The 27913-nt window shown below is 34.4% G+C and overlaps 2 protein-coding genes across 2 annotated transcripts in view; both read right to left on the bottom strand.

Moving 5' to 3' along the window:
- ed (hemicentin protein echinoid) overlaps nucleotides 1-19408 on the bottom strand; it is a 104418-nt gene extending 85010 nt beyond the window's left edge. Inside the window, exons 1-2 of the mRNA XM_017182900.3 lie at nucleotides 19155-19408; nucleotides 17655-18159 (exon numbers count right to left, since the gene is read on the bottom strand). Of these exons, the coding sequence (XP_017038389.1) occupies nucleotides 17655-17736 (82 nt within the window). The 5' untranslated portion in view covers nucleotides 17737-18159; nucleotides 19155-19408. The remainder of the gene's footprint in view (nucleotides 1-17654; nucleotides 18160-19154) is intronic.
- A 7115-nt stretch (nucleotides 19409-26523) lies between these two features.
- On the bottom strand, nucleotides 26524-27320 carry LOC138927956 (uncharacterized). Its single transcript, XM_070283531.1, has 4 exons — nucleotides 27199-27320; nucleotides 26976-27122; nucleotides 26741-26917; nucleotides 26524-26682 (listed from the first exon to the last, which is right to left on the bottom strand). Exons 1-4 carry the CDS (start codon nucleotides 27259-27261, stop codon nucleotides 26524-26526), a joined length of 546 nt encoding a protein of 181 aa, XP_070139632.1. The 5' UTR covers nucleotides 27262-27320.
- Between the last annotated feature and the right edge of the window lie 593 nt (nucleotides 27321-27913).

Raw genomic sequence — 27913 nt, 5'->3', positions numbered from 1 at the left:
AGGGCAAAACTTCTGATTGAAATTGGTGAATGTAATTGAACGGAAAATGCAATTAGCTAGCCAAAGATTTTAACTAGGGAAATTGTATAATAAGAGAAATATAACATATTAACTCTTTATCAATTATAGAAAATATTAAACAACATTTTAGACTTTAATTTCCTAAAGAAATGCTATACTTTCCTCTTCAAAGTCTAGTTTCCAGCTTAAAATATATACATTTTCCCTTTTTTCCTAGACTTTTCCTTGGAATTTCCCATTTCTATTCAAAGAAAACCAACTAATAGCACAGAAAAATAAATGAAAAAACTTTACAGCAAACTAGTATTCCCTCTTAGCTTTGTGCAAGTGTGCAAATGATATGCCAAATGCTGTGAAAAAAGCAAGGAAAAATCATTGCTGATTTTCCGAATGAAGCACGCATATGAGGATGTATCCGCGGGATGCATCTGTTTCTGATTTAAAAAGACGTCAAAGGCGGGCGGGCATATGAAGATCGTGTAAATTTCCCAGGAACGGGAAGCGATTGCTGGCTGTGCTAATTATTGCGCACCAATGAATCGAGGAAGGAGGTTACCAAGGGGTCGTCACAGAAAGGGGACTCCCATCAATAGATGGCCACTGTGCTGAGATGAAACTGATAGCAGGCTCTTTGCCGCTTTCTCTCTCTCTCTATCTTGCAACTCAATCCATCTCTCAACGCTCAAGGCTCGCCTTCGCTTCGAATTTCGAAATTTGAACTGGAGGATGGCTGGTATTTGAAGGGGGTTTCAGCAGGGTTTCAGGGAGATTTCAGGGGGGTTTCAGGGGGAAGTTTCCACGGAGGTTATTTATCATGAATGAATCGAGCTTTACGCATGTGAAGACCATGATGAGACTGATGTCTGTCGCTTCTCAAAAAGCAGAGAAAGAAAAAAAGCAAAGAAACTATTTTTTTGCTACGCCATAATCTGATTTACTCCCCGCGTTTCCTCCTCTTTTGGTTACACTTGATTAGGATTTATTTATGTTTCTTTTTTCTGCTTTTACTGTTTCTTTTTTTTTCTGCTTTTTGCCAATTACAATTACATTTGGAGCAGCTGCTGTCAGCTACTTAGGAAAAGGAGAAAAGTAGAGAGGGGAGACCACTTTTACTTTCTCGCTTTTGTAACTGAGAAATATTTTTTTAGTGGCTTATAGTTATTTCTGTAGACTATTATTCAGTTATTTTAGTTGGCACTTTCTAAACAACAAAAAAAATACTTTTTGTTCATAATAAATCTTGGAAAAGCGTCATCATTGTTAATTAAACACACAAAATGAAATGGAAAAACTTACAATACAAAATCAGATATAAAAAACCACATTTCACATCAGCTGCGGGACTTACCTAAAATGAGATAGAAAAAAAGAGAAATAATTAGTTAAAGTTGGTGAGAAATTGGATTGGCTTATATATATATATATAAATTTCATAATTAATTAGTTGGCAAAAGACCACAAAAAAAACAGAGTTGATATTTATATAAATGAGGAAAGTGACGGTGATAAAATGATTCGCGGAAAGAAAAGGTCATTAAAATTATGAAAATGAAAAGTTAACTCTTATATAAAATGTGAAATCAATTTGTTTGTTACGAGTAATTGATATAGATAAAAAAAAATATAATATATAACATACGAGTCATGTAATTAAAGTGCTTTTGTTTTGATTTAAACTTGACCTTTAAAATATAGAGGTATTTGCGAGATTCTCTAAAGTATTTATGGTTAATTTATTCTCGATTTTATGATCGAATTTTAAATTTATGTCTGTGCCTTCGTAAATGGCAAATATATCATATAAAGTTCATTCTTAATGTCAAGAATGAATAAGAAATGAATAATTATGATGTCACCATATATTTGCTTTTTCCTTAATCTTAATCTTAAAAAATGTTCACCCACAGCTATTTCAATCAATTACAAAATTACAAAACTGCATCAGGGGAATTTTCAAGCCGTAAAACACTAGAAACCAATTTACCAACAATTTTTGCTCAATCTACGGGCTACGGCAGAGGAAGCGAAACTTTATAAATAGCCGAGAAAACAATGCAACAGGAAAAGCGAGGAGTTGGGGTCTTTTATGCATTTTCCTCACCCGCACACTGCCTGCCTGCCTGCCTGCCTGCCACTGCCTCTGTCTCCTTCCTCCTGCCCTGTGGTACATTCCTCAATCAATTTCGTTGGTTTCCTCCACTGGCTTCTCCTTCGTTTTTCTTATTTACTTTGCATTAATTAAACATGCCCTGCCACCTACTCAGAGAAGATCCCCCTCGTGGCATGCCGCCCCTGATCTCAACAGCTTTGGTGTAGATTTTTCAATCTTGTACACGGAGGAAATTATCGAATTTCCATAAACTATATTTAAATCGGTAAAAAAAACTATGATTTTTATCATGAAATCTTTTTAAAATAAGCTTGAAAAATTAATTTAAAATATTTTGGTAGCCAAATTAGTTGTTTTAAAATATTGTGGCATACTTTTAAGCTTTGATTTAATTGATTTTAATTATTTCAAAAGTTTTAAAGTTATTATTTTTAGTTCATAGGTGTTTTAACCTTAATTTGTTTACTATATTTTTACCATTTCAATTTTTATTTAATTGATTTTATATTTTTTATGCTATAAACCCTTAAAATCTTTGCAATTTCCTGTACTTTTATTTTCTTTCAGTGCACCCGACAGCATCTGTGGCAATCTTCGGTTTATATTTAAATGTCTATGTGGCAGAGACGCACGTGCAGCACTCCCTTTCTCCATATACCTCACTCCCTCTCTATCTGCTGCTATTCCCCTCTCTGTCTGCCCTTCTGCAAGGCATTCAACATTCGTCTCTGTCAAGTGGCAGTGCATCAGCTGCCCCCCTCCCACACGCCATCCCTGTCCTACTCCCTGTCCCTGCTGCACATTGCAGTTTGTCATTGTAGCAATTTCAATGTTGCGCTTGTCAATTTTGCTGTTTCTCATCCTCCTTCTCTTTTACGGCTCTCTGCCGGTTCCCCCTCCCACCCTCTAGTTTTCCCCTGCCATCAGTTTTCCCTGGCTGCTGATGCTTTTTCCAGTTATTTTGCCACAGCAGCAGAAAAGCCACTTAAAGTAAGCGACGGCGACGGCGACGGCGGCGGCAGCAACAAAAGTAGCAAGTTGCAAGTTGCAAGTTGCAGGTTGTAGCGCAAGCTTCAGCCGCTTTATTGCCGCTGCTGCTGCTGGTTGCCTCTATTTTTCTACATTTTCCACATTTTCCATTTAGGCAGGATTTGCCAGAAAATTCCTCAAATGAGTAAAATACCTAAAAGTTAAGCTTGCTTATTGTTGGAATAAATTTTAACACTTTTTAAAAGATTTTCAGGAGGTGAAATAAATTTAAATATTTATTTAAAAATTTCTATAAGCTAAAACCTTCTTTAAAAATTGTTTTTAAACCAACTTAAGCCCGGCTTCTCTTTAAAGTAATTTCTAAATTTATTCTCAAATTTTATGGCCATCTTAAAACGTTCACCAAAATAGCCAAGTTGGCCATTTAGATAAGATCTTGTCGACTCTTCAAATAATTCTTCATTGTCGCACTGCAATGTGCTGTTTCTTTCATTCAACTTCCCCCACATTTTTGGAGACTGCTGCTGTTGCAGCAGCACAGACAATTTAATTTCAATGTCGCCGCAATTTAAAAAAGAAATGTTGCGAGGGTAGAAAGTGGGGGACGGCGGCAAGTGAGGGAAATAAATAGTTTTGTTTTGACACTCGTAAGGCGGAGATGTCAGCATCTCGCATCTCTTCAGCTTCTCCAACTTCCCATTCTCCTTTCCCTAATTCCCTGTGATCTTCTCTCTGTCCAGTTCACAGCTGGAGCTCTCCTCCTCCCCATGCTATATAGTATATCTCCTCCAACCCTCACAGTTTTTCATTGCTCTGTTTGTGCGCCTGCATTTGACAAGTGGATTTAGCATTTGGGGGGCCCTTAAACGGCAGAAGTTCATACGAAAATTTACGAAAAAATTAACGAGAGCTTACTTTTAAATACCCTTTAATACATTTTATTTATTAAAAGCTAAATTTAATTTTAGAATGTTAAAAAATTGTACTGATTAACGCATTGATAATTCCCCTTTTCTTTGTTTTTAAAAAAGAAAAGATTTCAATTTTAATTTGTAAAAATTTAAGAATTAAAGCTTAAAAACCCCTTTATCTCTTTTAAAATTTAAAAATTACCTAATAATAAATATTTAACAATTTCCCAAATTAAAACGCTTCTCCTACCATATCATAACCCCTGGAAAAAAGTGTATGAAATATGCAAGAGAGGTGAAGAGATATGGGAGACTTTACTAAACTGTTGGCCAACTGTTTTAGGCAGCTGTTGGACGGCTTCTGCCACTTTTTGTTAGTTTTTTCTTTGTTTTTCTTTTGTTTTTTTGTTTCTTTGTGTTTTTTGTTTTTCTTGTTTTGCGGTTAATAGGCGTTATGATTGGGCGTGTTTGTGGCTGTGTTTGTCCGAGTGTGGGCGTGGCTGGCGCAACAAGTTGACAATTTAGACGGATTCCGTTTTCTATTCTCTTCTCCTCTCCCCTCTCCCCACTTCCTCTCTTTCTCTCGTTTTCTTCCGCTTTTTTTACTTTGCTAATGAGTTTTTAAGTGTCATTGCGGAAGAGTCTTCTGCAGTCTTCAGTTCTCTCGTTCTTCTCGCAATGCTTCGGTGATAAAGCAACAACAACAACAACAACTACCGTTTTCCCAGTGATTCTTTGAGCCACTTCTTACGACACTTCTACCTCTTCTCCACCTCTTTTTCTCGCCTCTTGTGCCTCCCTCTAACTCCTACCTTTTCTTTACCTCCCCACTCCCCACTCCCCATTCTCTTATTTTTATTTATTTCCTCGCTTGTGACATTCTTTTTACAGTTATAAATCTAGCGCAAGTCACGTACAGAGTTCTTTAGCTTTTGCTGATTACAGTGTATGTTGCCAGCAGACTGTACTCGAAATGTTAGACAACTGTTAACTGGGGCAACATGTTGCCAAGCCAAGTGTTGCTGAACTCAGGCTTAGGTTTTGTTTTTAATTGTTTTTTCTTTATTATTGTTAGCTTTTAATAACAATATTTCTTTTTAGAATTTATAAGAAAAGTATTTGGTTTTTTCTGCATATTTATAAGAATTTTAAATAGAAGAAACAAGCCATTAAAATACATTTAAATGTTTATAATCAAAAACATATGCTTAAATTGGTTTAAATTCCTTTTAAATTTATCTCTTATTTTCACCAGGTGCATCTGCTGAGCTCTGCCCTTAATTTTCACACCTTTTTCCCGCTTTTCCGCTCAGACAGCTGCACTATGGGGTTCCCCCTCACCCTCTTCAGTGTGTGTGTGTGTGTTTTGTAATAAACCCCATTTACACCGACAATTTTATGCTTTTGTTTATTGTTTGCTTTCTCTCGCATCAACGGGCTAGCAGCAACGCAAGTCTTAGCCCAAAGTTCGAGTTCATTTGAGATTGGTAACAGCGAATGGCGAAGAAGTGGGCCACATATACATAGGTACTACTGCCCGTAATTAGAAGGTGAGGCACGTCAACGCATCGCCCAAAAAAAAAAATCGTTTAAATATTTACACATTCCTTCAATAAACAATAGGGAACAACTAAAAAAATTCCAATTTTAAATACGATTATTGCAGTAAAAAAGTTCTCTCTCGTGTGTTTCGTGTTTATTATTTCATCGCCTGCAAAGTGTAAAGTATTTTTTTGGTTTTTTATCACCCGCCTCACTGGGAGCGTAAAAAAATCTACCGCCAATGAATTAATTAGCAATCTAGTGCTATATTTTTTTTTACGCTCAGCTGTAAAAGAGCACCCAAATTAAACAATAATAATAAAAACCGCCAAATTGTGGCCAGCTTAATTCATATTTTATACGAGAGAAATCTTTTGGATTTTATTAAAATTTTTAAAGAACTTCTCTGATGGCTTGAAGGCAAAAAATAAATTAAAATTTAATAAAATCAAAAAGTAATTAATTTTAAATTTGATTCAAAGCTCATTTATTAAAATTCCTATTAAATCGGTAGCCATTTAAGTGACCTAATAAATGGTATTAAAACATTTGCCCATAAAGCCTTCAACGTACACATACAATATTATTAAATATTCACACAAATCCTTAAAGCTTTTTGGCAATTATTTTGCACATAAAAAATGCACACCGTTTTTGGCTTTAAAAAAAGGATAACCGATAAAAGGAATATGTATAAATAATTTTCGGAATATTTTCTTTGGCCATTTTCAGCTGGCATAATTGAATTATTATTCTCTGTGCTTCGGAAGAAAAAATAGCAGCACTTTTCCATAAATTTTTAGTTCTAATTAAACAGGCAAAAATAAATATACAAAAATTAAAGGCGAATCGGATATGGCACTGTGTAACGTTGCATTTATTTATAAATAATTTGCCAACAAACACAAGGCAACGTTTTATCTTTTGCCAATAATAAATAAATTAATTTGCTTATGTCTGGTATTAAAAAGGCTAATACCATGCCCATACACAACCCCGTTACGTGTGTCTGTGTGCAAAGTCAATTCATTGAAATTTATCTGGTCTATTAAATATTTATGTAAACATTGACAAACAGAAGCAGGAGGTGGAGAAATTGAAGTTGGCAGGAGTTTGGCTGAAGGACATTCACACAGACTCTCTCTGACAAACGCTTCAAATTGTGCAAAATTAATTAAAATGCATTTCATTTATGAAATTTAACAGCAAAGCGGATTTGTTTTGGTGACAAAACGAACTGAGAAATACCCTAAAATATGTATTAATATAATTTTTTCAAAAGGTTTAATTTAACTAATATTTAAATATATAATTTTAAAACTATACTACTACCATTTTTTGTATTTTTTCTGTATTTAAATATACATTAAAATATATTTATTTCTCTTCAACAAACACACTAAAAATACTCTCTCAAAGTTGTCATAAAAATAATATACAAAGCTGGATTTACAGATAGTAAAGCGCCTTCATGAATGACAAATTAATTGAAATTAATTCATATTTAATAAGCTTTCAGTCGCAAAAAAAAAATACTGTGTAATGCCTAAAGGTAAATTTTATTTTTTAATTTAGTGAATATTTTTCCTCTCTTCTACCCTCTCTTCTTTTTTATTTATTTTTTTTTTTTTATTTTGCGTGTGTAATCAATTTTCAATTATGTGCAAAATTAATGACAAACGTTTTGGTGGCACGTTTGTTAATCAGGCTCTGCTTCTTCGTTTATCCCTGCCATTAAACCCATCCATCCTTGCACCCTCCTACCTACCAACCCAGGCGGCAGGCACTGCCATTTTCACCCTCCTGTTATCGTAAACTGACTTTTGATTGATTTTGTGGCACTATTTAAGCGTATTTTAGCTGGAATGTCTTTGGGGCACGCAACAGCGATTTTCGTCCTTGGAGTGTTAAGGATTATGCTGGTTAGCGTACACTCAACCCTCAACCCACAAACCCCCCACAAATCCCCCGCTCTGAAATTTCTGGCTTTCCATTTAGAAAGGCAGACAAAGACATATTCCTACGCTATACACAGATTGAAATCAAAGGACACACAACAGAGACGGGCAGACGACGGGCATATCGATGACTGCCAACCAGGAGCTGAGGGTGGTGATGGTAATGGTGGCTAAATAGCCAGGTTTCGGTTTAGGGGTATTTTCTTTACCAAATTTCCCTAATGGCAATTGACATAATTACGCAAAGTAGTTCCTCTCCATTTCTCCCGACTTTGACTTTGACTTCAACTCCAAGAGGAGGTTAGACTTATAGGCAAAAAGTTTTTCAACTTAGATTAGACCTTGCCCACGTTTCCACCTGGCTTTACCTTCCCCCGCTCTTTGGCAAAAATGGAAATTAGGCTTTAAAATTGCCCTGGAGGCGTCTTTAAAATTTATTGCTGCCTAAGCAAGAAACTGAAATTCCCTTCCACGAACCATTCCTAAATTTATGCAGCCCTGCTAGAGCATTTTCCACGTTTCAGGGGGGGTTTTTACACTGTGGAAATGGATTATAGGGAAGATTTCTATACATTTGTAGTGAAATGTATCTGGTAGTTATTTGTTTTGTGAAGATTTAAGGAAGGTAAATGAATGAAAAGGACTCTCTCTTTAGCTCTTATTATTTGAAAATTTCAAAATAGAGAGAAAGCTCGTTATGCATCTTATTAATTATACTGCCTTTAATAAATCCTTGCCTTTTACAAATTTATTGTATTTTTTAAACTTCCAAAATACAAGTTATTTTAAGATATAACCCAACTTTTCTTAAATTTAACATTTAAAATCTCCAAAACTTTTTCAAACATTTTTTTCCAGTGCCAATACACCGTCCTGAGGTAAGTGTAATGAAAATTACTTAAAAAAAGAAGTAAAAGGAAAGCTGGAAAATACAAGCTAGAACTTCTAAGCAGAGTTATGCCTGCTTTTAGGCCTGAAGGGAGAAATGTTTGCCAACCCGAAAAGCGAAAGGAAAATCGCGAACAAGGGGGATATATAGTCGGGAGCAGAAAAAAATATACAAAGAAAACTGTTTGACTTCACTTTTCTGTTTGTTTGTCCTTGAATTTTGCTTTCTATAGCCGCAAAAGCCAACCCGAATTTCCTCCCCCCAAAACACTCGCACCAAGAAGTTATTATTACAAGCACATTTTCATTGCCAGACAAAAGGAGGGAAAGGCGGGAAAGCCAAGTCAAATTGGCGCCGAAAAAATGTTTCGCATACATTTTTGCTGGAAATTGATTTTTTTTCTTTTGCTGCTCGCTCTTCGCTTGTCAATTGAATTCATTGCGTTTTATTTGCTTTACTTATTTTATTTGTATTCTTTTTTTTTTGCGATGGTATTAATTTTATTTTTTAAAGAACCTGACACTCCCAGGAGGTGGAGGGAGAGAAATGAAATGAAATGAACATTTTTAGGGGAAGGAGGGAGGGTTAACCATCATTTGTCAGCGTCTTTTCCACTTTTGGCAGGTGATTAGCGAGGAGAAATAAACATTTTTAAAGCTTTTTCCTCAAGGCTCTCTTGTAGGGGGAAAAAGAAGGCGTCTTGTGAAGTGTTTTGCATATTAAATGTAAACCAAAGAAAAATAAGAAGCACTTGAGTGGAAAGCAAAGAAAATATTCTATACAAACGGAATACAAAATGGGGTATTAAATGAATTAAATTAATAGATATAATGTGGCACTCAATAAATATTATTTGTATTTATTTAGAAATATATAAGATGATGTATTTTTCCTCTATTTTCTTTTAAATTCAAACCTTAATTGGTCTTTTTATCCATAATTTACATTAATCATTTTGATCTTTAAACCCAAAGAGCTTAACAACAATTATTTAACGCATTCATAATTCATTTTTAATTTATTGGACCAAGTTTTCCCCAACCCCAATTTGCTGCTGCTTCTTATTGTTCTTCCGCGTTTGCGTCTTGCGGCAAAAAAAAGCATTAATTTAACCCTCAACTTGAACTCTCCCCCCACAGCAGCCTCCTCGTCCCACCCTCAACTGATTAAAGAAACTTTAAAGTTTTTAATTAAAAGCACATTGCTCTCTGTGTATATTTCCATTTATAATTCCACAAAATTATCAAGCATAGGGTACAGAGAAAGAGAGAGAGAGCTGGGTTTTTATCCCCATTCATAGACTTTTATTGCAATTTCATGCGCTTCAATGAAACTCAATAAAAATATACAATTTTTTTCCAACTGAAAACGAAAGCGTAATGCTTAAAAAAAATAAAAGAAAAATATTTAATAAAAAAATATAAAGATAGACAAGGGATGAGAGACGGGACACAGTGCCATGCGAATTATATAATAAATGCAGACGACAAACAATGGATAGAAAAAATATTGGTGCGATGATTAAAAAGGGAAATAAGCAAATGCAATTTTTTATGGTGTGAGTTTTTCTCCGTTTGATTCCGCAGTGAAATCAATTTTAATAAAAATATATTTCCAGTGCAAAGTGAAATTAATAAAAACACTTTCGGTTTGAAAAAAATCAAGAGGGAGGTTGATCGATTTGTGGGGGTTGCAAAAATATATATCCCAAAGCCCGTCGGGTTATTTTTTTAATTTCCCGCTCAAGAATTTATTATTTGTTCAGATATATACAGAGTCTTAATTTCTGTCGCCCAAATGAGCATTACAAATCTTTAGCTCAGGGGATGGAATATATAAATTTGGGTGGAGTTTGGGGTTGACAGGCAGCAGCCGGATTGCAAATGAATTTTTTACACTTGAGACGAAATTAAAACTTCAACTGTGGCCGAAAGACAAAAACCCTTAAAAGCCACCCTCAGACGCCAAATGAAATGGAATGTTTGATTAGAAAAATGCTTTGCATAGCGTACAATTTTATATATATTCCTTTTTATCCGCCAGTAAATGGGCGTGTCAAAAAGTGTGTGTGGGGGCTGCTAGCTGCATAACCCCTGGAAAGGAAATGCGTTTCACAAAAAAGGTTTTCACAGTTCATTTTGTGTAATTTGTACAATGTTGCTTTTGCATTTCTTCTCAGACGAAGCAGCAGCACCCCCTTTTCTCACAGATGCACACAGACAGACAGCTCAACCCTAAAAAAGCAAATTGATATGCTTGAGAAACCAAGGAAAAGTAACAAAAGTACAGGATTGAATTGGATTGAACCAAAGGGGATTGCATTCCATGTTGTTTTTGCGAAAGCAGGTTTAAGGGATGCACTGATTTCCGTGTCTTCGATTTTCCCAGCAAGGGTTGCCAGTCGTCACTGGGGAAAGCTTTGCACGGTTTTCCGCACAGCCTTTGTTGTTCTTTTCCCTGTCCCGCAGCGTTTGGGTACAAATTCGAGTGCTCAACGATCATTATGAGGCTTTTTACCACTAGTGGGGGGTGGGTGGGATAATACCCATAGAGTTATGCCCTTTGGCAGTGACTGTGAAATTGAAACATTTTTCGGCTGAGTTTTAATTAATCTATTTATTTAGGGGAGGAGAGGGGTTGGAAAAATATTATTGGAATATTTTTGGGAATAAAAAAAGACAGGGAAATATAAATTTAGATGTTTACTTTTAAATATAAATGTATGTAAGGTATTATTAATTATTTTATATTTTATTTTACTAATTGTTTGTTGATATTTCTCGGTTTAACAATAACAAACTGCTGTCTAAATATTTTTAATTAAATGAACAGGGGTTAGAAATGCATTTACATATCCTCTCATCTTCCTTTTAAAAACATAAATAAAATTTAAATTGGTTTTGTATTATGAAAAATACATTTTTCTTTAGAAAATAAACCTTTTATAAATTACTTAAGCACTTTAAAAACTCATATAATACTCTAATAAATCCTTTAAGAAAAACCCTCTTTAGACCCAAACTCATCCTGCTTGATCTAAGCCCACATTTCCTAGATACTTTGCCTTAACAATTCTTATCAACCTTTCTCAACCCAAACCTTTTTCTCCCCTTCCCTTAACCCCTGTGTGTGTCTGCTCGCTTAACCCGCTAACTCCAATCAGGAGCCAGAAAAAGAAAAACAGTGGCAAAAAGTCGGTCATAAATACATCAGCGAAACATGAAACGTGCAGGCGGCCGCAATGAGCTGAAACAGATACTCTCAGATACAGATACTCAGCTACAGATACTCGGCTACCGATACGTTTATTCAGTACGAGATACTCTACTGATACTGATACCGAAAAAGATACAGATCCAAACATTCAGAGTCAGACTCGCCGATTGAGATGCAGATACATGCAAAAGCAATCAGTGTATTGACCACAACGATTTTTGACATGTTACGCATACAAATTAGAGCAGAAAATACCCCTTCACCTACTACTCCCCCTACTGCCATGGTTCATTTGAAAGCGAGGAGCCAAAAGGCAATCCCCAATAAAGAAGCCAACAAAAGGCAGAAGGGGAGAGACGAAAGCAGAGCAGAAATCGGCAAACAGAAGCCAAAGAAAAGACCACGACTTTGAGTGGGCAGTTGAAGCAGTTAAAGAAAGAATTATATATATGTAAAAATAAAATAAAAAAGCATAGCAAAAAGTGTGGAAAAAACACGCTGAAAGGGGAAGAGATAAGTGAGGCGAAACACGAAAAAAAATATACAAAAAAAGAGCTATGCTAAAGAAGCCTAGACTTGAGCGAATATTAAATGCTCTTTGTATATTGTTAAAATTTTGATAAATAATATATACATTTTGATATAGTTTCTTACATAGATATTTTTATATCTTTCAACAAGTTTTTTAAGAGGATTATAAACTAAAGAACTCAGTACAATACTGTAAAAAAAAACCTATTTTGTTAAAGTTCCAATTACTTTTTAATTCCTCTTGTAAAAGTTTTTTACAATTAAACAAAACACACTTCAATCTATTATTTATTTCAATGATTTTTCATTTCATTCATTCAAAAATATAAAACTAATAAACAGCTTATGACTGTCAAATAATCTAAATTAATTTCAAACTACGTATTTAGGTTCAAATAAGCAAAACAAAAACAAACAACATCAAAAAAGCATACCAATTCAAGAGGTAAATAAATAAATTCATCATAATACCCAGCTTTTTGATTAAACACTGCATTTAATATTTGTATTTTGGAATGCACATAGTTATCAATAACAAAGGCTTTTGTGGATTTAGCTTAAAATAATCAAAAATGCGTATCAAAAAGGTAAATAAATTCATAGAATTCTGCTTATTTTGACTAATTACTACGCCGAACTGCACAAGCGAATTAGCAGGAATTTAGCAAAAAAAAAAAAAAACCCTGAGAAACATCATCAGGTAGCCACAGCCATGCTAATGATCCAAGATATCTTTTCCCCCCACTGTTTTCAATACCAATTCCAGTAGCCGCCAACTCAATTAAGGGAAAGGTGAACGGAGAGCGGAGTGCGGTGGAGCTGTGAGGTGCGGCACAAGGCAGGTAATTCAGGCGTGACAATCGCTTTTTTTGCAAGTTGGTCAAGAAATGCCATCACGTCAGACGTTTTTCCAGCTCTACAACGCATTTGGAATGCAAAAAAAAATAATAATATTTAAATAAACAAAGCGTAAAAGCCATAAATACAAATTAATTAATATTCCCTAACCGTGGTGAGTCAGTTTATAGCTGTACTTTAGCCTCAGCTTCTAGCCACCTGCATTTTGAATGCAAGCAAAACACAAATACAATTACAATAAATAAGAGATTAATCATCAAATATTAATTGATATTCAACACAAGTTTGTCTTTTCTCTTTGGCTCTCCAACTATCAACGCTTTATGGAAATATTTACAAATATTTTCGGTTCAAAGAAGAAATAAATTGGCCTGGAAATAAAAACCATTGCCGGCAGAAAAAAGAATTTTAAAATTTTTAGAAAAATACATTTATTTTCTGCAAATGTTGGCGAAAATTTTTCTGTAACCAAAACCAATGACGAGGTCGTTCAGGGGTTAAAAAAACTACAAACTCGTGCCAACTTCGTCATCAGTCAGCAAATGTTATTGAATTTTTATTGTGTCCAATGCGTTATCTGTCCGAGTGTGAGTTTTTTGTGTTGTGTATCTGTGTGTTTCATTTAAATGTTGAGGAATTCTCACTCATTCACTCGCTGGTTTTGTTTAAACAGCTGCGAGTTTTTAAAATCCACCGACACCCACCTCAAAAAAAAAATGAGAAGAAAAGAGAGAATATAGTGCATAAACACAACTACAGATATGTATACACAGAGGGAGATATAAATTCAACCCATGCAAGTTATAAATTCAAACTGCCAAAGCATCAAGCTAAACAAAAAAATGTGAAAATATAACTTTAAAGGATGTTTTGTGAACTAAAAAGGGCTAGATTACTCGTAACAAAGTCAAACAGTAGATAAAACAAAGTGTTTATATATCAATATTATTAGATATCATAGAAGATATAAATATATTTAAAAAGAAACTAATTTCTATTATCATTTTGAGAGGAAAAACTTGTATCTTTTAGTTCTCTTTAAATATAATAAATATCTACGACTTTAAAAATAATTTTTTAACAATCCTTCTTAAGCTAAAAACCATTAATATAACTAATGTTTTATTTTGGAAAGGTAACCTTTCTGTTCATTATATTTTTACATTCAATATGCTTCGAGATCCTAGCAAATTCTCAGACAAAACCCTGGCATATTTCCACACTTTTTCCATTTTCAATTTCAATAACATTTTATTGGTTTCCCCAACAAGGATTCCTCTTTACCGAACAAAAAATGTCACAGTTATTGCCTCAATATAATTCCTATGAAATTCTTGAAACATTTTCAAACTTTTAGTTATCGTCGTCCGGTTTCCCTTTTTTCTTTTGTTTATTTATCTTTCAACTTTCCTTTTGCTTATCAATATTTCCACAACAGACACTGAAATTCCAGCTAACTAAACCAATTTATTGTATCCAAAAACCAAATACAAATCCAAATCCCCTTTGCCACTGCCTCTGGCGGCAGCTTTTACTCTTTGTATACTTTTTCCCCTTACCGCTCCCTTTGCCAGTTTTCCATGCAATCCAACTTTGATTTTGCAAATGCAAATTCTGAATATATATAAATTTCCCAGTGCTACTGCTGCTGGAAAAGCGTTTCTCATTTCCACTCCGGTGTCGGTGTCTCTGCAGATGCAGCTGTTGCTACACTAGCCCCTATCTACCGTTATTTTTTGGGGGCAACACACACACACACACACACATATATATATTTCCGCACACGTCGCTGAATTTAGCACGTAAAAAATGTTTGAAACAAACAAAATATTTGTTTAATTTATTTTAATTTCAAAGTTGCAGCAGTTGCAGATATTTTTTGGTAGCGAAAAAGGATGGAAAAAGGTGAATTTGCCACAGGCTGTGTGTGTGGAAAAGGATATACACAGAGAAAATCTTTAATATAATTAAAAGTTTAATTTAATTAAATTCAAAATAAAATTAATGAAGTTTTTGTATGATAAATATTCCACAAAATTAAGTTTTTTATAAAAAAAACCTCTTTTTTTGTTATATTTATTTTTTAATCTAATGAAAAGTGTATTTAAAAATACAAAATATTAATTAAAATCTTTCTTTAAGTGCATCAAAAATAACAAAAACAATAGGGACCATAACAACTCCGGAAAAGTGGGAAAAACTAAGCCACAATCATAATTCACGCGCTTGAAACACGAACAGTAAAGCGGCGCAAAAGGAGATACTACTAGTTGGTAAAAACTAAGGGATGGGCGGGAAAATTAGGGGAAAAAGAAGTTTTAGGAGCCGCCGGCGGCAGGCACTTGGTAGAAGCCAGGAAATGAAATGAATGTGGAAAAACTCAAAGGGAAAACCGAGCACAGAAGAAAGTGAGCAGGTAGACAGACGACAAACAACGACGACGAAGGCATAAATAAAACAAAGCTGCAAAACGAAAATAAAAACCAAAGGCAGGAAAATAAACATAAAAACCCAAAGGAAACGCACACTCGCACACACACAAATTGTTATGTGGGGAAGAGAGACAGGTATAACGACATTTCAAGCACTTCTCAAGCAATATCCTGCGTTTTCTCCTTAAGCATTTCACTGCAGACACACTTGCACACACAGGATTTTCCAAGGAAAACTCAGCCAAATTGGAAGGCACTTCAAGGATCAACGGGGAATCAAAGAAAAGGAGAAGGGCAGAAGGACATCACAAGTGCGCTGCGTAAAAATAAACCAAGGAAATGTGGTTGAAAAACTGGGGAATTTTGTGTGTGATATTTGAAATTGATACGAGACTGATATCTAAAAGGTCTGAAAAGAATCATAAGCTACACGAATTTTCCCATGAAATTAATATTCCTTTTTATTTCACACTGTTTTTTCCTAATTATTCGAATTAAGCCTCGCACTTTTCCTATTCCTTGCTAATCTTTTAATGTGTTTTTAATGCCAGTGCCCTCTTGGCTGCCCCCTTGGTGGCTGTCATCAAATCTTATAATGCCCCCGAGTTGAGCAATTCCCAAGAAGCTAGCTTCGGGGCCGAGAAAACAAAATAAACCCTCCGCTGAGAGTTCATTGATTTCTGAATCTGCCGACTTTTGATTCTGAGAGGCGCGTTCGTTGACAGTTAAGCCGAGGAGTGAACTTTTACGAGTGGCAGTAGTTGTTGCCTCTATAAAAGCCAGGGAATTACGGCGAAAAAGAAACGCATGTCAAAGGCCCAATTAAGATGTCAAATCAACACGTTTTATTTATTAAATGATTACGCACACACACACACAACACACAAAGTGGCAACGGTTGAAAGAGGGAAGCGCCATCAAGTTAATGGTGCAATATATCTTTAGAGGGGAACGGGAACCAGTCAGAACGGAAAAAGGGGGGCGACGACGACTAATCACAGACAAATTAATAAAAAAAAGGAATTGCTCGCTCCCCCTTGTTTTGTTCCCTTGACCGATTTAACCGACTGAGTGGATATAATTCACATTTAAATTTAAGCCCAGGCCTTTGATATTTCCCCGCTCCGCGCTTTTCGTGGGTTCTTTAAGTATTAAAAAGCATTTTGTAAGCAAACTTGTATATGAGAGAAGGCAGAACAAAGTTTGGTGAAGCGTGCCAAACTAAAGTTTTCCTTATAGCCTTATGCTACCCGCCGCCATCAGCTTTTCCACCTACCCTCGATATTTGTTCCACTTTTCTTCTCCAAGGAACAGTAGGTATTCCTTGAAATGTATTAGATCTAGGTACAGTTTAAGGGATATTAAAGGAGTCTTAAGTTGGGAGCCTCAAGGATAGGAGCCTGACACCAAAATCAGACTAGAAACATCCAAGTTAATCTGTTTTTTAACATTTTTTCATGATTTATTTATATTTAACAAGAATTTAAACATGTTTTTCTAGGGAATTCCCTTTATATTCCAAGTTTCATTTATGGAATAGCCACTGTGTCTCAAGTTTGGTTTTAATATCGAGAACAGTAAATGCTGCCAATTGACAGGAGCCAAAGTGAGAGCGTGGGAGAAAACAAAGAAGATAGGGTGCTGGGAAATGAAGGCTGAGAATAAGGTGGGAAAAAAGGGGGAAAGTAGAGGCTTGAGGAGCAATATAAAAAACTTTATGCTGACGTCAAGGCAGCAGCAGCAGCACAACAGGAAGAAAGTTCAACAAAAAACTAAAGTGACGTTGCAAGGTGACAACAGCCAAAGCGACAGGGCAAAGCATCCCATGATCATCGTCTAGGGGGGGACGAGATTTTATGGGGTGGGAAAATGTGAAAAAAATATAAGACTTCCCCCTGTCATAAGCAGGAGAAGTCAAAAACGGAGGAACTGAAACTTTTAATTGATTTGTGTCGTCACCAAGCTATGCGTGTGCCGAAAATGTAAACAGAAAGGGACTAGAAAATGTTAGGGAAGGTAAGATGGAAATTGAGGTGTTTAAGTCCTAAATTCACTTGTTTTATGAAGAATCTCTCTTAAGGTATATTCGCAAATTAATATTCTCTGAATTTCTTATCATATTTATATTTACCTCTGATCTTCTTATCAGTATTTAAAAAAAACAAACCCAAACAAAACAAAGTACGAGAAACTCACCGATAAGAAAAAAGTGCCAAATGCTTAGCGCTGTTGTTGCTCTCCTCGCACTTCTGCTCCTGCTGTCCGTTTTTCGCCTCATTTTGTCACTTTTGCTGTGTTGTTGTTGTTGCTTTAGTGGCTCCTTCTGCTACGTCTAGTAGCTATTCTATGTTTTCCTTTAGTTGTTGTAGCTAAAGTTTGGTTATTATCGTCGCTTCCGTTTCTTGCCAAAACTGCAGTTGACGTTTTGTCTTGAGCAACAAAGAGAGAGAAGTTTTGCTATTTACTCCAGCTCCTCCTTGAACTGCGGCTTCGATAACGGTAGTTGACACGGCGGCTCTCCTTCGCGTCTCCTTCTCTACCTGCGTTCGTTGTTGTTGCTGTTGCCGCTGCAACGCTCCATTGCGTTGAATTGTTTTTGTTTTTTAACACCACATCAAATATTATTATTTTAAGCACACGATATTTGATTTAAAGTTGTTTCTTTATTTTATATGCTTATCCGAAAAACGAAGGAGAATAACTGAAAAATCAAAGGGGTAAATAGAAACTGAGATTAGTGATTTTGAGGGGTTTTTGGTATTATTTTTTATGATTTTTTTAAGTTTAAAAAATGTATTTAAATTTAAGGTATAGATTTTTTGGGTTTCTTGGTTTATTTCTGAACTTATTCACAGTTTTCTTTTGTTTTTCACAAGCATAAACTTTCTTACACTGTATTTCCTATATTTTTCTTCAAGTGTAACTTTTTTCTTGCTTTATTTTGGTTTTCTTTTGTGTGTTTATTACTTTATTTCAATATTTGTGTCGCATTTCTTGCACTTCTGTTTCGCTCTTTTTCCACCTTTTACTTTATTGTTCACTTATTTCTGTTTCTTCACATATTCCTTTTTGGCCTTTTCTTGATCTCTGTTTCTCACTGATCTCTCCTGTTTCACAGTTATAATTGCATCTCTGCTTTACACTCACACATGCACACACACTGTTTTCTTGTTATTTTTGTTGTTGCTTAGAGTTGCAACATGTTTCTTTTATTTTTCTTCATTTCGTTTTGTTGTTTTTGTTGTAACAGGTAAGAAAAGCGCTTGAAAGGCTTCCAAGAAACACGGCACACACACACACGCACACAGGCAAACCTGTTTCTCAGGTAAAGGTGTTCGAGGGAGAGGGGCGATCGCCAGAGACGCCGTGATCGAGGATTGTTGATAGGCGAGGAGGGAAAGAGAGAACCGATGAAGCGGTGACGCAGCTGCCAGCTGCTGGCAGAGATGCTGCGACTTCTTCGTCTCTGCCTTGCACCTTCTTCTTATTCACGGAGTTTTAACTGTTTGTTTTAGTGGATTTTCACAATATATTTTTAAGAGATTTTCTTGAATTCTGTATGGTTTTATCTTGGGTTGTTTCTTCTAATTTCTTAGACTTTTCTGGCTTTTGGTTTCACGGCTAATATCCAGTTTCCAGTTTTGTTTTCTATGCACTACACACTGTTTTTTTTTTTACACTTGTTAACTTGCATACCTTAAGCTTAGGATTTGCTGCCGCTTTTGTTGTTGCCAAACAATGCGATTTTGTTATTATTGCTCACACACACGAAAATTCAGCGGAAAACCCGGCGGAAAAACCAAGCGACGCGCTCTTGCCTTGTTTTGTTGAAATTCGAAAACAGAATTCCAATAAATCGAAGAAATTTAAAAAATAATTTTTGTGTTTCTTAGTGTAAGATATTAAGTCGGTTGTCCATTTTATCAACGCGCAGCACAGAACGTCTCCGATTCGCTTTTCAATTCAACTAAAAACATTAAACAAAGAGCAAGACACGAACGGGCCTGCAGAGCACGAGCCGACGAAACTGAACACGAACGAACGTGAGCCGACAGAGAAACTCTCTCGCAATTCAAAGAGTATTCATATTGCTTAAACGAAAACCGGTTTCCCTTAGATTTGAACAAAACTCAAAGATTCGTACGTTTTTCTGAGCTGAAATATCTGTTTTGAACTGCTTTAGTTTATTCCGGGGAAATCGGCAACGATATACTACTCAATTTAATTTTTAAAAATCAACACTAATTTCCTTTAAATACTGAAATTTTTTTTATATTTTTTGGTTTCGATTTATGGCTAGTATGAATTTAATTAATTAATTAATTCATGTTCATGGTCATGTTAACTACTCTACACGCTAACAGAATAACAGCGTAAAATTCGTTGGTTAACATTTTTTTGGGGTCGAATTCTCGTTTTTGGGGTCGAATTCTCGTTTTTGGGGTAGAATTCCCATGTAGAATGTTAAAATGTAGAGAGAGAGCTGTTTGTTTGCTTCGGCAACCAAAAGAGAACCAAAGAGACGCGACGAGTTCGAAAATTCGAAAATGGAATCTTACTCTCCGAGGGCTAACAGCAGAGACTAACAGCGACATTTTGTATGGGCAACAGTGCGAGAGCGCAACTCTGCTTCGTGCCCAAGAGAGGGTTCGAAAGAGAGGGATGGTAAGTGGTAAGAGCGGGGGGAATCAGCAACATGTTGCGTTTTTCGAGCGGTTTGCGGGCGTTTTGCCAGCGACTTTGGCTAAAAACTTGTTTTCTGTCTTTGCGGCCAACAAGAAAAACCAGTCGGCGGCGGCAAGAAAAAAATAAGTCCAGCAACAAGTCAACAACGATCAAGCAGTGCAGCCAGGGGCAATGCGTTAGAAAGAGAGAGCGAATGAGACAGAGCTATAGCGATATGCAACAAGTTTGAAGTTGAAGAAACTTCGTCAAGTTTGCTGTCCCGCTCTTACCCCTTTCTTAAGTTTGCTGTTAACGATCTACATCTACTTTTAACCAGTTTTTTTTCTTGGCGAGTAAAGGAGTGAGGGAGTAAGGGGGTAAAAAAAAGAGTGGGAGAGGCAGAGGTTTTCAGGTTTTCAGGTTTTCAAGCTCTTTAAGTTCAAGTCTCCAATTCTTGGCTCTCTCTCTGATTCTTCTTGCGGTTTTTTCGCCTGTTTGCTTAGGCTGCCGTTTCTTCAACGCTCCTTCTTCTTCGTCTTCTTTGCCTCCTCCTACTTCTTATATTTACTCCTCCCCCCTCCCCTTGTGCAACATAACCTGTTTGCTTGGAAACATGTTCTTTTTTGACCGAAAAGCTCGTGGCTATGAAACTTTTCGGCTTTAAACCTTTTCTCAGGTTTACTTTTTTTGTTAAACCTTTTTTGTATTTATTTTTGTCTTTGTGACCACACCCACGCTTCTAATTTTAAATTTTTGTGGCAAAATTACCAAGGTTTTTGTTTGTTTTGTAGAATTGCAAATATAAAATTCTTAAAATTTTTTAAATATTTTTCAATTTGTTTGGTTACTTTTAATTTAAATTTTTTAATTGAATGTTTTTTTTAATCTTCTTATTTATTACCTTTTTTAGCCTTAATCTTTAGGTAATTCCAGTAATCTTCTAAAAAAAACAGTTTGGGGACCTTGTTTTGGTTTTTTCATTTTCAGGGTCCTTCTTATTCTTATTCTTTGTTCTCAGTTTTCAGCTCTCTTTCTGATCCCTTTCTGCTCCCTCTCCTTTTTCTTAATCTTTAGCAGCTTCTGATGTTTTTGTTTTCGTTTGGGTTTTCTTTTGTGTTTATTTTTTGGGATGTCTTGATGTCCAATCAGAGGATCAAGAGATCAAGAATCTTTATTCGGATCGATTTCGAAGGAGTAATTCCATATCCCCAATATTCAAATTACCAAGAAATCAAGAAAGAAGAAAGGCTTCGGAAGAGGCTTAAGCCAAGAGGATTAAAAGAGGACATTCAACTTGGGTTTATAGAGGGAATTGATTGATTAAGCCTCTTGGAAGCTAATTAAAAATTATATTTTCTAATGGAATTTGTAAGCTACTATTTAATTTAAAAAAAGTAGTAGAAAAAAAGTAGTGAAAATAGTAGTAAAAACAGTAATAAATAGCAGTGAAAATTTTGAATTTTTGAAACTAAAAATATAATAATAGCTTAGCAAGGGATTTATAAGCCCCTTTGATTTCAAAAACCTCTTCCTTTTTATATATAAATAATTTCCATAGGATATTTTGACTTAATAAACCCTTTCCCTCTCAAAAATAAATAATTTCCCTTGAAATTTTCCTCCATTTCTTAACCTTTTTCTTCCTGCTCCAATTAATATGCACAAAACACCCTAAGTTTAAGACAATAATTATAGAGTCTCAAGGACTCAAGTAGCTGACACAGGATAGAGATAATTAAGCCGGATTTTCCGTGTTATTTCAGTCCAGGAAAATTACTAAAAAAAAAAGAAATTCAGGAGACGCTAGTCTAGTCGGCTGTTCACCTGAGGGAACTGTGGCTACCCAAAGGTCATTTGTATGCGTCTTCAGTAGCGTTACTCCGGGACATGTCCGTAGTAGCCTTATTATGCAGGGAAGAGAGAGGGAAAAGGAAGAGTATATATCCTATAGGGTCTGAAGAAATCACCATCATCATCATCACTGGTAGGTAGCTTCAGTGTCGCCAAACGCCGCAAGGCCCCAAATCAAAAATTCAATAAACATTGAGGAGGAAGGCAAGGCAGCAGACTGATGGAATGAGCAGAAAATCTGTTTTAAAATTATTTACCATTCCTACGGCTTTGTGTTTTGTAAACTTATGAATTTATTATGCACAACGCGTGGGCGTGAAGACTCTTCGGGCAGGATGTTGGAGGTGCCTTGGCTCCAACTATCAGAGACTTGTCTGGCCAGGAATTATGATTTTTCGAGGCGCCAATTGAGGGAATTTATTATTTTACTTCTATATTGTTGTATATTTTATATTTAAATTAAAGGAAAAATAAGTTGTTAAAACAAAAGAGCACAAAAAAACATTTAAAATAATATATATACAAGTAATAATATATTTAAATGGCTCATTTTTTAAATATAAAACTTTAGAGCTCTCTTTAAAATTTAAAGGCTTCAAAAAAATCGCTTGATTTTTGTTTTGTTTAGTTTTAAAAGCTACCAAAAAATAAATAAATAAATAAAAACAACCCTCACTCCCTCCAAAATTCAGGTAAAAACCTAAGCAACCTTAAATTAATGCATGAGAAGACCAAGGCTTAAGAACAATAAGAGTGAGGAGTCTTAAAAGAGATCAAGTGGAACGGGTAGGTCCGCAGGACTGCCACTTATTCCTGGACAACCTCTCCTTCTCCTCTTTCTTGTACCTTTTGTTGTTTGTTACCTCTTTTTTGGCCTTGCTGTTGCAACTCACGCATTGTAACCGAAGATTGGTAGGAAGACAACCACTAAGAGTTAAGGGTACAGGGAGAGAAAATTTGGGAAAAAAAAACAGGACTACTATATTAGATTCTATAAATTTTAGATTTTTTTAAATATCAATATAATTTTTAAATATATTTTTTTAAATAAGAGTTTGAAATAATATTTGAAGAATATATTATAATATAAATTGATAATATATAATAATATATAAAATATAATAGAGAGATCTCAATGTCCAACTCTAGAAACTAGAAAATAAAAATATTTTAAGGCAACAACATATATTTGGGTACATTTTTTAAGGATTTAAAATCCTAATAAATATATATATTATTAATATATTTCTAGGCCATTATAAAAAACAAATTTATAAATATTTTCTATTGATTAAAATAAATCGTAATCGTAAATAATACAATATTTTTTTATTTTGTATTAAAAAAATAAATATAAATTTCTTAGTATTATATTTTTATATTTATATTTTACTATTTTATATTTATATTTTATTTTTAAATTTCATATTTTAATTTATATTTTCCTCAGTGCATCCTTATCGGCGGGGTGTGGGGCACACAGGTGTGCCAGTGGAGGGTTAAGGCGAAGAGGCCCAAGAAGAAGCCCAAAGAAGACTGCGCCTGTCCATCAAGTTCAGGGAAGACAACGCACAGACAGCTCAAAGAAGAAGCTAAAAACGCGGCTCAAAACACACACATGGATATTAAACACACAGATACAACACACACACACACACTTGGGCAGTTACAAGCCACATACACTAAACGTTTGACGATGACTTTTTGGTCAGTTGCGTTGAGGTTAAGAAACCGCAGTGTAGGAAAAGGCCGAAAGGTAAGGCATTAGGATTGACACTCGACAACAGGGTTTAGAGTTTAGTTAATTAAATGTTATATTTTTTAATATTTATTCATTTATCAAATAAGCTGTTTAGTTAATGGAATATTGTGGTTAAAAGCCATTAAGGAAATTATAATTTTCTTACATTTAAATAATTAACAAAGAGGATTGAGATACTAAATAAGTTGGAACTAAGGTGTAAGGATTTAATTAACAAATTTTAAGCTGTAGAAATAATTTATTTAATTTATTTAATACAATTTTACTCTAAAGTCTGTAAACTGTAATTCCCCATTTACTTAATTATTTACAGAAAATTCTCTCTTACATTGCTTAGTTGTCATGTGTCCGATGTCCATTGTCTCCTGTCTTCCTTCCTCTGTTTTCCTTCCCCTCTCTTACCTAACCCCTCTCCTCCTCCTATGTCTCTTGTGGCCCCGAGTGTAGCCTGTTGCCTGTTCACATTGGCCAAGTTAATTATGGGTTGAGGTTTGCGAACCCAACTCCGTCAGCAGCTGCCAAAAGGCGAAGAAAATGCTGGCCAAGAAGGCAACGGAGAAAACCAGAGGCAACGAAGGAGAAGGAAGGGGGTTTGGGCTAAGGTTGGGGGCTAAATTGCAATCTCTATGAAAATTGGTTCAGCCTGCGGTCGGTGGTCCGATGCCATATGCCATTGTCCACTCTAAAGTACAGTGAAATCTTGAAATAATAAACAGTGTAGGATAAAAGAAAAATTTAGAAGTTTTAAGTAGGATATTTAAAAATTAATAGAAAATATTTTAGTGGGGTTTTAAATTTTTTAAATAATTTTATTACAAAAAACACCTTAAGAGAAACCCCTTCCTTTTCCTCTACCTCCCAATCTCCCCTGTAATCTAAGCGATAGAACTCTCCTGCTCCTCCAGGAATCAAGTTCTATATAATTGCTGCGTGTGTGTTTCTGTTTGTTTCCTTTGTTGTAATTCGATTCGTGAAACATTCGGAATTAAAAAAGAAATAAGAAGAAAAAAACGAACTCGAAGAAGCACTTGAGGGATGCATTTTAATGGGAGGAGAGAGGCTGGGGCCAAGGCACTGCTCATTCGCTTCGATTAGAACGCAATTTTCCTGCTGCTGCCGAATCGAAATTGCTCCATAAGGAACTCAATGGGAATTAAAATGTTTGTTTTCCCTTTCAAGCAGAAAGAAAAAAAAAAATAAGGAAATAACAAGAAGAATAGAAAGCAGGGGGAACAATAACACACAGTACGAAAATTCTTTTCTGTGACCGCCACTTGAGTTTTCGATTTGGATTTCGTTTCCAATACAGTCAGTCTCCCCCTTTTCCCTCGGTTTTTCCTCCCTTTTCCTAGATTTTATACCCCCCACTTGCCACTCATCACACGGCCACCATTTCCTAATTTAATTTCCAATTGCACATAATCCGTTTTGGGCCGTTCAAGTATTTAGTCATAAAATTTGATGCGTAAATAAAATAATAAAAAAAATAAGGAGAACGTAATAGGAAAAATCTTGTAATTGCCAAGAGGGAGAAAATATTGTTAGGAAAGGGAGAGAGATCCAGAGGTGAAAGCTGAGTGTTATTTCCTTTTTTTTGTCTAGCATTTCAAGGCATATTTTATTGTTGCCAAGAAAATAATACATTAGAAAGCTTATACAACTAAGAATATAAAGAATAAGTGTCAGTTGCAGATTTTTGTAAAATAAGAAAATATAGAAAAAGGCCACAAAATTACTACTTTTTTATTTTATTAAATATAATAACAAAACAATAATAATTTCATATATTTTCTAACCTGAAGAAGAAGACCCTAAAAAGTTAAAAATAAATTTTATTCCTTCGTTTTTCAGCTCTATTAAAATTTTTATATAAACTTCTCAGCAAACTTCCAACTTTTCAGCTAGTTTCCTCTCAAAATATGGTATATAATTTCCCTTCTAGCTTCGCTGTGATGCATTGATGGTTCTCTTAGCCAGTTAATCCATTAGATGCATTGCATATTTCATTTGACATTTGCGAAACACAATTTGCCAGGCAATTTCCCTTTATATAGTCAGCTGCTCCAAAGGGGATTCCAGGGGGGCGGTGTGAGGAAAATGGGTTGGGAAAATGAGAGGAAGCGGAGAGGAAATGGAGGATGGATCAATGTCTATTTGCAAATACAAAATTTGTTTTGGGTTTATTAGGTTTTAGCCAAAGTTGGTTTGAAGGAAGAGCAGAAATCAGTGATGATGTTGAAGGGAAATTAGGAAAATAATTAAGGGTTTAATATTATTTAATAAAAAAACGTATATAGATTTTTTAAAGAATATAAAAAGCATTTTTTACTGGGAAATATAATAATATACAAATATATAGAGATAAATAAGGAAATATGTAATGTATTTTTCCACAACCTTTTATAATTTTTATATATTTTAGACATTTTTTTAAATATGTTTATGTATTTATTAATTTATTTTTATTTATTATATTTATTATATATATATTATATTTATTATATTTATTATATTTATTATATTTATTATATTTATTATATTTATTATATTTATTATATTTATTATATTTATTATATTTATTATATTTATTATATTTATTATATTTATTATATTTATTATATTTATTATATTTATTATATTTATTATATTTATTATATTTATTATATTTATTATATTTATTATATTTATTATATTTATTATATTTATTATATTTATTATTGTTATTATAATTATTATATTTATTATATTTATTATATTTATTTTATTAACTTTTTAAATTATTTAATTTTATTTGAAGAACAAAAGAGTCCCATTTAATTGCACGGCTGCCACTTTGTTCACATAATAAGTTGCATTTAAGCCATATTGTCCTTGTTCTGCTGGAAATTTGGCTAAAACTCCGCCCTCATCTGGCGTAAAGTTCCAAAGGAGGATCGAAGTGCCAGCCTTTATTTAGAAAATTTATAGTAATTAATTTTAATATTTAATTTACGAAAATACCTACCATATAAGGACAAGTGTGATTGATATTGGTATAGGGCTGCAGGAACGAGTACATATAACTGGCTATAAAAAACTTCTTGGGATTCTTAAAGTATTGGCATACATCCACTGTCATATCGTACAAAAAGGGCTGCCAGAGCCCATTGTATTTTGTAAATACTTTAAATTTGATCTCAAACTGAAGAGTAAGATGAATTTAGATTTTAAATATTATACTTTATATATCATTTAAATACCTGATCTATAGTTTTAGCCAAAATCGTTTCTATATTCAGCATATTACGCTTTCGATCAATAGCTTTAATTTCACAAACATTTACGCGACCAAATTCTGGGGCTAAAAATTCACAATCCAGGGAATTGAACTTGTAGGAGGCCTTGACCTTTAGTTATATGGTTTTAATATATATTTTTAATATTATAAATAATATTTTTTATTATTTGGAATAGATAACTTACATGGTTATAACCTAGATAGGTTAGCCAAAACAACCAAAAATATATTACTTGTGATGTGGTCATTGTTCTGTTTGAAACTGCTCAATCGGTTGACTTTTTCCGACTTTATAATTGAGTTTCTAGATTTAGTTTTAATTGCTTGGCTTTTTGGTGATGACAGAAGTACTTAGAAACATGATTATCGGTTTTATATTTGATATAAAACAAGAAAGGAAGCTAACTTCGGCACGCCGAAGTTTCTATACCCTTGCAGATATTATTTCATTACATTTTACCTATACTTATTATGTTTACAGTTTGACAGTTACAGTTTTGCATTCCCAGCGTTATATTTTATCTACATCTACCGATCGTTTATATGGCAGCTATATGATATAGTTGTCCGATTTTGATGAAATTCATACCAAAATTCTGAAATAATAAAATAAGACTATATCTCAGAGTAGATGAAAATACGTTGAAAAACAACGAATTTATAATTTTTTTCTATTAATTTTCCTAATTTTCCTATGGCAGCTATATGATATAGTCGTCTGATTTTCATAAAATTTTTACCAAAATTCAGAAATAATATAAAATGGTCATATGTAAAAAATAGTGCACATATGTTGAAAAACAGCTAAGTTATAATTTTTTTTCTAAAAATTTATCGAACATTTGTATGGCAGCTATATGATATAGTCGTCCGATCCGGCCCGTTCCGACATATATAGCA

Source organism: Drosophila kikkawai, chromosome 2L, assembly GCF_030179895.1.
Source record: "Drosophila kikkawai strain 14028-0561.14 chromosome 2L, DkikHiC1v2, whole genome shotgun sequence".
NCBI classification, from domain to species: Eukaryota; Metazoa; Arthropoda; class Insecta; order Diptera; family Drosophilidae; genus Drosophila; species Drosophila kikkawai.
This window is presented reverse-complemented; position numbering and strand designations above follow the sequence as displayed.

Bases quoted from the DNA above. Each gene is read 5' to 3' on its own strand.
- LOC138927956 (XM_070283531.1), bottom strand. From the start codon at position 27,261: ATGACCACATCACAAGTAATATATTTTTGGTTGTTTTGGCTAACCTAT. The intron at 27,123-27,198 runs GTAAGTTATCTA...ATATAACTAAAG, and splicing joins CCTATCTAGGTTATAACCAT to GTCAAGGCCTCCTACAAGTT. The intron at 26,683-26,740 runs GTAGGTATTTTC...TTCTAAATAAAG, and splicing joins ATCACACTTGTCCTTATATG to GCTGGCACTTCGATCCTCCT.